The sequence below is a fragment of the Limulus polyphemus genome, unplaced genomic scaffold, assembly GCF_000517525.1.
Source record: "Limulus polyphemus unplaced genomic scaffold, Limulus_polyphemus-2.1.2 Scaffold352, whole genome shotgun sequence".
Classification (NCBI taxonomy): domain Eukaryota; kingdom Metazoa; phylum Arthropoda; class Merostomata; order Xiphosura; family Limulidae; genus Limulus; species Limulus polyphemus.
The window spans coordinates 527,171-535,847 of NW_013665962.1; the positions used below are offsets into that span (position 1 = coordinate 527,171).

The following is an 8,677-nucleotide window of genomic DNA, read 5'->3' on the forward strand; positions in this document are numbered from 1 at the left end:
AACATTTGATACGCGTGTGTACAGTAACAAACATTTAATTCTTGAACGTTTCAGAATATACACATTCCATCTTCAGCAAGTTATATTGAAGAGGGTAAATTATTAGGTACAAAAATTTACAAAGTTCAAAGATTTTGGGCTAACTCTCACCAACATATTCCTTTGTTACTATGAACATTCTTGATTAGATACCTGTCCTGCTGAATATAAACCAGCTCTATATAGAAGGTATGCTGATGATATGTTTATATTTTTACTCTTTTGAGCTCTAAGCACAGCAAAAATTTTGTGGATTATTTAAATTATAAGCATCCTGACATTAATTTTATTTGTGAAACTGAAACAAATGGTAAATTGCCTTTTCTTGATATTGAAATCAGTAGACTAGATAACCATTTCATAACATCTGTTTATCGTAAAAAACATATACAGGCTTACATACTCGATTCAACAGTGTTATTCTGAATTCCTTTAAATGTAACGTTACGATCAGTCTTCTCAATAGAGCTTACATACTCGATTCGACAATTTTATTCAAAATTCTTTTAAATCTAACCTTATACTCAGTCATCTCAGTAGAGCATATAACATCTGTTCTAACTACCACTCCCTCTTCATACCAAATTCACCACCTTACAGAACATTCTAATAAACAATGGCTATCCCCTACATTTTATTCTAGTCCTAACACAAAGTTCCTTTCTCACAAAGTTGAACCTCAAGAAACCATACAATTAAGACTGATTGTTTCTTTTTTTGGGAAAGCAAAGTTTCATAGTGAAGTGACAAATTTAAAGAATAATTAAAACATTTTATCCACAAGTTCAACTACAAATGATATTTAAATAACCTTTCAAAATACAAAATCTATTCAGGTCTAAAGACCTATTATCTACCCCTATGTATTCCAGGATCGTGTATAAATAGTTAAGTACACATGTGGTTGCTCTAATGCCACTTACATTGGCAAAACCATATAACAACTACACCTGTGAGCCTGCAAACATATGAGAGTATAAAAGTGTACTGATAAAAAACTATCAAATCCACCAGACTCTATAATCCACACACATAGTGAAAACAACATTCATGGCATCTTGATTACGAATTTCAAAGTTGTCTCATCTGGATCATCCAATATTGAGCTTTTAAAAAAAAGTTTATCTATTATAAATGAGCTCCCAACTTTAAATAATAACACAGCTTCCCAGCAATTAAGTCTGTTCTGAATAACTTGTATTATATTGTTACAATTGTTGCATTATCCTATTATTTCTTGTTTATTTGTTTGTCTTTTAATTTACTTCATCCTTTCATAGGAGTATTTTAATTACTTCTTATAAAATGTTTGAACTTTGTAAATGTTGGTACCTAATATTCTACTCTGTTCAATATAGCTTGCTTAAGATGGAATATGTACATTTAGAAACGTTTGTGACTGTACACATATGTGTCAAATGTTCATTTTTGCTGCCATTCCCATCTAAAGCCATATAAATTTGAAAGAACTAACTAAACTTGGAATTTTTTGTTATTATTATTATTATTACACGTTGAGGCACATGTCCTACATCCTGGGGCATAAGGATTGAATGTAGGGCTTTAACATATAAATTAAGTAAATAATTTGTATTTATATGCATACTTTATTTTACAACTAACTTTATTTCATGCCTATTCTATTCATACCTGCTTTATTCCACATTACAGAAATGGTGTTACTTTACTTTCTTTTCTTTTACTTTGTTACTTTTACTTATCCTTCTCTACAGCCTCAGTTGTTTGTTGACACCCTGAGTGCTTCTTGATAGACCACATTAGAAGTTCTTCCTCCTTTCTGGGCCAAAATAGAGATTTTTTTGGGAAATCTACTCTTGAACACCCAATAGAATTGACCACATGAAAAGAAAAGGGTTTTCAGATCTAGCCCTGCCACTTTAAGGGTCTGATCTTGTACTTCGGTTGCCATTTTTTTTGGCAAAAATGTGAATGTTTGCTCTTTTTAAATGAAAAAAGAAAATAAAAAAAAATAAAGAAAAAACTCAAAATAAAAAATTTTAGGAATATAAATTGGCCCAAAACTGCAGAGCAATTTAGCTATACCAACGTATTTTTGCTGTGGACATGGCCCAGGGAGGGTGGGTCAGGGTAATAACCACCCTATGACATGTTTCTTTGTCCAATGTATCATCTTACCAAGTTGGTTGAGATTGGTCCAAAGACCATGGAGTAGTTCATGGACAAACAAACAAACACATTTTATATACACGGTGAATTTTAACTTTTTTTTTATATTCATTAGCATATTTACATTTGTTATCTTCTTTTTATGTTTTTTTTTTTTTTGCCTACTGAAGCAATTATGTAACCTTATAAAAATACAAGAACTTTGCATGATCAACAATAACTTACAACTGAATGCCACTGTGCAGCTCCAACTCTTTAGGCCTATGTGCTCACTAACCTTAACTATCTTTATCTGGCTTCTTGTAAAAAAATGTTTGTGTAGTTTCAATGGAAATAATAAAACATGAACCCAGTATTAGCAATGAAGAGAATGTATGGCCAGAAGCTATAAAAAATCCATGTGCCTTTAATTCCTAAAAATGATGTGTTAAACCTACAAGTGTGGCATTGCCAGACTGCTTCAAAACTTGTAAAAGTAAAAACATGCCATAAGAAATAATTGACAAGTTGCTTACATCATTTTGAAATTTAGTATCACCCCTTTTCAATGGTTTTTAGCTAGAGGGCATATCTATTTTTAAACCGAGATAAACTCCTATTTGTTAAGATCCTCTAAAGGAAGATTCTGCATAAAAGTTCCCCCAAACATACCAATTTCAGCTTATACTGCCTCTAGAAACTTGACAAATACACTATGTTCTTTATAATTCTACATAGTTCATTAGTAGACTCAAAAATAAAGCATAAGATATTTTTTAATATTTTTTCTATAAATTTAATTAGATAATTATTCTGTAATGCTTTAACATTGTTTCTAGACTAATTTTTGGCAAAAAATTATTGAAGGGTATTAGAATTATATATTCGAAGTACATTTTTAATGCAGATACACAGTTCTGTAATCAGAGTGATTTTCTGTAACATTTACCTGAAATGCATCAACTTAGAAGAAACTGAAAAGTTATCTCCAAGTAACAGAACCTTTCTTTTGGTCTCACAGAAACTTTAGAGTCAATTAGTTCTGTACAGAAAATCACTTATGTTAATATAAAGATAAGAAGCCCATCTTTAACACTAAATATAAAACTTTTTCTTATACAGAGAGTTAACCACACTTTATAAGAATAATATGCATAAATTAATGCTATAGCAATTTGCCAAAGGTGTGCATTGTGATGCTATGGGCAACATGCTTAGCACTTATGTATCTGGCTGATGACAAACTCTCTCAAGACACATTGGTGAGAGAAAGACAGACTGCAAAAAAGTGCACAGAAAGTACCTTGAACATAAGGTATAAAGGTTTGTTACAACACTAGATGAGACTTGGCCATACTTGAAAAATATGAGAAGTATGTTATAAACCACAAGGTGATGAAAACTTTCTAACACGGTACATAAAATTAAAAGAAAGTTTCTATTTAGTTTTTACAACTGTTTCCAGCAGGTTTCTCATATAATTGGAAATGTAAACTTTAAAAAGTGAACAGGAAAAACAGGAAGTGTTATGGTCAGCTACATCAAGTCACACATCCAAATCCACACCAGCTTTTCTGTGAATCATGGTGAATGAAACTCCCATTCTTCAACATATCTGTGAAGTCACATGTACTCGTGTAAGTTTGTTTAGAAGCCAAGGTCCATCTGCAAAGGAGGGCCTGGGGAAAGTCTGTTATAATTTTAGAAATGATATTGAGAATTTGTTACTAAGAAAATCACATTGTTGAACAACAGCATAAAATTGTTTGTTTGTTTTGAATTTCACGCAAAGTTACATGAGGGCTATCTGCGCTAGCCGTCCCTAATTTAGCAGTGTAAGACTAGAGGGAAGGCAGCTAGTCATCACCACCCACTGCCAACTCATGAGCTACTACTCTTTTACCAATGAATAGTGGGATTGACCGTCACATTATAATGCCCCCACGGCTGAAAGAGCGAGTATGTTGGGTGGGACTGGGATTCGAACCCGCGACCCGCAGATTGCGAGTCAAGCTCCCTAACCACCTGGCCATGCCGGGCCAGCATAAAATTGATAGAGGAAACAATTCTAAGGGTAACAAGAGATACGAGTCATCATCATTATAAAGGGCAATTACAACTCTGTGCTATGACTGAAGATTGCTTGCTTCCAGTAGCATTCCACCTATTACAAAGTTACTGATGGCATACTCAAAGGTTCACCACTTTCTCCAACTGTAGTAGCTCAATGATATATGAAACACTTGGAGCAAATAATCATTCAGTCATTACTTACTCCACTGTATCTTTGGCTAAGATGTGTATATGGTGTGGCCAAAACAGGCTGGGAAAGTTTCATTATCACCTTACCAGTTCAGTACAATTTACAAAAGAACCAGAAAATGAATACTCTTCCACATTTCTTTGGATGTTGCTCTGTCATTATTTCAAGCAAAGTAGTTTATTGTGAACCAATACATACTGATGGGTTTTACTATTTCCAATCCTGTTTCTATAAAAACATGGGCACTTATACTTCAGTTTACAAGTTTCTCATTACCGTTGCAGAGGATCAAGTGACAAGCTTTGAATCTATCTTTGATAAAAATGGATTCCCATAATCACTAGTCTCATCAGTAATGAGGCAAGTACAACTGATACTAGAAAACAAAAGATAACACAAAGAAGCAACAAATTCTGATGATATCTTACACACCAAGTGAAAAATTTAAGACAAATCATAAAAACGTTTGAAATAAAATAGCTAAAAAATAAAGTCCACTATGAAGACAAACCTTATTAAATTCAAGGCATAAAACAAGAATTCCAAGATGCAAAATGTACTCTACAGTGTATCATATATATGCAGTAACCTCAGTATAGGTGAAATCCAATGACCAGTTGAAGTACAAATCAAAGAAGATGAAAAAGATATCAGACTAATTATAACTAAGAAAATCAGCTAAAGCAGTTTCAAGCTAGGAACATGCCCATCAAATTCTATGGGAAAAAAAATTGCACAGAAGAAAAATGGGCACTAAGCAGAAATAGTGATTAAAGCAGATTTCTGGCCAAATCACATATCTCAGACCACAAAAACAAAGTGTGTGTGTTTGTGTGAATATATATATATATCAAATCTACAACAATAATTATCTTCAAAGTCCACTGCTGGAAAAAAAAGTATCATTACAAAGGCTTCTCTGCTGTTGAATATCTGTATTATATGTATTACATTGTATTTAAACCAAACCACATTGGCAAATGAGATTATATGTATTGCAAACATGTTATTCAAGAGCATATATTGTACTATATTTTAAAATATTGTTCTTTTATATATCAATTATTCCGAGGAAAGCTCCAAGAAAGGAGTTGCAAACTTTCTCAATTAAATAATTTAACATATTAAATTCTAAGGGTTTACCCAATAATCTATATTTAAGATGGTATCATTCAACAATTCCAGATGCTAGACATCTTTTCCTTTTTCAAGGTACAGCTAACAAACCATATGACTGATGAAAGGATTATATTAGCAGCATAAAAAATGACTGACAAACTTCCTTACTATCATAAAAATGTAGAGAAATGTGCAGCTACAAGCAGAAAGAAGGTTTAAGGTTCCATAAATAAAAATACAAAATGAATAGATCTTTTTTTTAAATTCCCAACTTTGTTCCTGATAACAAAACAAATGGATTTAACAAAATAAAAATTAAATTTATAGCTCAATACTGATGATAATATTATCATGAAAAATTTGGCAAGATCATGAATATATGGTCTATAAACTGTATTTACATTTATAATACGAATAACATAAATTTTTCTGTCTTGAAAATCTGTTAAAACACAAAGAAGACAGATACATTATTAAAATACTGATGATTTGTTCACTCTCACAATAATACTCTAAAATAATTTTAGTGATCTTAAATTGATGCAAGACTTACTTGAACAGTTTCTTTGTCTTTTGCAAAGATGAATTCTCCTCCGTCAAAGTCATCATTTAAATATACAATGGCACTGAACAAGTAACAATTATCTCAAATCAAATTATTACTCTTTATAACAAACACATTTTGCTAAGATACAAATGCTTACTAAGTAATTGATTATTAATCAATGTCTTCATGTTTTATAAGTATGAATAAAAACCCTATAACCCAAGTACTTTAGGGGGCAAACTGAAGAAGAAAGGTCCACCTTTGGAAAGCACTCGGGTTATAGGGTTTTTATTCATTTCTGTTAAGGCTTCTTGAACCTACATGTCTTTCTAACATCATGAATGTCTTATAAGTATAAAGGACTACAATATAAACTAGGTGATAAAGAATTAAAACTCACAATCAGTGTTCTAAAATCAGGTTACAGAACATCATAATATATGAATAAAAAAGTACAGAAGGTTGAGTATGTTATATTAAAATGATTGTGGATATGCAAGTCAACAAGTCATATGACAACCACAGCTGATATAAAGGTGTGGTGGAACATAATCTATCAGAACCACGTTCTGACACTGATTGGCATTTTTTATGTTCTGTGGTTACTTTTGATTTGTAGACAGCTCTTTCTGCCGTAAGATATCCATACGCTCAAAAGATGTGTTCAGATTGGAGATTTTGAATTTCCAAAATGGGGATATTCCTTGTACTTAAAAGGCTTTGGAAAACAAAGGAATATGGATCACCTCGGGCACTTGAAATATCCTGAAAGGGACCTGCAACAAGTCGTACCTGAGTTATGGTAAGCAAAGTGTGACATATTATAACAAGCAAGAATACATGGGCACAAAGGTCAGTGATAAAAACCATCCAAATGTCCTAGGCAACAGTATACAATATAATCAAGAAGGATCTCCATTTGGACATAAATTACTTATATACAAGTTGCTTCTGTCACATATCAGTTTAATCAGACATCACATACCTCAAGTAGCTGAAGAATGAAATGGCTAATCATGTTATTCCATATAAAGATATACCTGTGAAGTCACCAGGTGTCAAACCTATCGATTTTTGTTGACTGAACTATTAAAATTGGCACTGAAAAAACCATCATCTTCACACTCTAAATGGTTTATGGAAAGGAAGAAGGAAGGAAGGGTGTGCTTTGGACATAACAATCTAGTCTTACAATGAAGCATCTTGCAATGGGGACTACACTGGGGGGTTATTCTCAAGTTGTAATCAGAAGATAGAGCATGACCAGACGAGGTGACATGAGTAATGACATGATGAGGCTCGAAATTCCAAAATCATTATAATATAATCTTCTCAACCTCTGTATATCTGAAAAAATTCTAACATGTTATAATTTTGTAATAAAAATGTCATAATAATAGATACAGGAAAGTAACTACATGAGGTAACCAGGCTTTTTTGAACGAATTTACTATTAGTATAAAATTTCCCAAATAAGCCTCACCAATAATGTTATCTTAAGAAAACTTTATAGAAAGATTCAAGAATAGCTGAATAAAATAATCAAAATTTCCCATTTTCTAAAAACTACTTTTAATAGAATGATGAAGACAGCCAATGGCAATATTATTAACCTGTAGTCTCTCCAGGTATAGGCAGGCCTTTCTTTAAGACAACGTCCATCAGTCAATAAAACACAATTATCAGCATGAACTGGATGACTTAAGTCCTTCCGCTTCTCAGGAGAATCTGCCAAATAACAATGCACTTAATTATCTCATGAGTTTTGTATACTGATTTATTGTACATCTTTAATATTCATAATAAATGAAGTTAAGTAACAATGCAATTATTAAAACATGTGAACACTAAAAGAAACACAAACATAATATAGGAGATATACCAAATACATTGAAATTAAACTTAATAACCTAAAGGTAGATTTACCATAATCTGATGTAGATGACAATTTTTTAAGAGATGATAAAAGTTATTAAGGTAGGGGTGTTATTATTAATTTTTAATAATACGCATATCATAAATCTCAAATGATAAAAACATACATAAAGATGTGAATTTTTTATTATTAACTCTTTCGGCACAGGCTCGGTCATTGGGACCGACCTCATAACCAAAATGTGCTTGTTATAGTTTTCATGCTATAACTTTTAAATTAGTAAACAAATGTTAACGAAATTTGGCAGATTAGCAGTAAATATTACAATGCTTTTATACACAAAATATCAAGTTTTTATTAACTCTTAAGGTTTATAATGCAATGTTATTCTGATGCCTTTTTTCATTTTCACATGTTGCCTATCCAACATGCAAATTAATTTTCATTTTAAGATTTAAAATACTTTTGTGAATCAGAAAATTTTCAAATTTCACATGCAAAATCTTTATAATGTCCAGATAGTTATCAAATGTTTCTTAAGAAAAAAACTTTATATTTTATCTGTTATTTTCAGTAACAAATTTCTCTAAGGGTTTGGTCGATTTGACTGATCTTGTAACCACTTTAAAAAATTAGGAAATAAATATAAATTATGCCTCTTTAATTCTAGAATGACTATAAATTATAACACAAAAACATAAATGTT

At 31.7% G+C, this 8,677-nt stretch overlaps 1 protein-coding gene across 1 annotated transcript in view; it reads right to left on the minus strand.

Moving 5' to 3' along the window:
* Positions 1-8,677, minus strand: part of LOC106457621 (prolyl 3-hydroxylase 1-like) — a 69,603-nt gene that overhangs the window by 6,976 nt on the left and 53,950 nt on the right. Inside the window, exons 10-11 of the mRNA XM_013917057.2 lie at positions 7,709-7,823; positions 6,102-6,174 (exon numbers count right to left, since the gene is read on the minus strand). Coding sequence (XP_013772511.1) covers positions 6,102-6,174; positions 7,709-7,823 — 188 coding nt within the window. The remainder of the gene's footprint in view (positions 1-6,101; positions 6,175-7,708; positions 7,824-8,677) is intronic.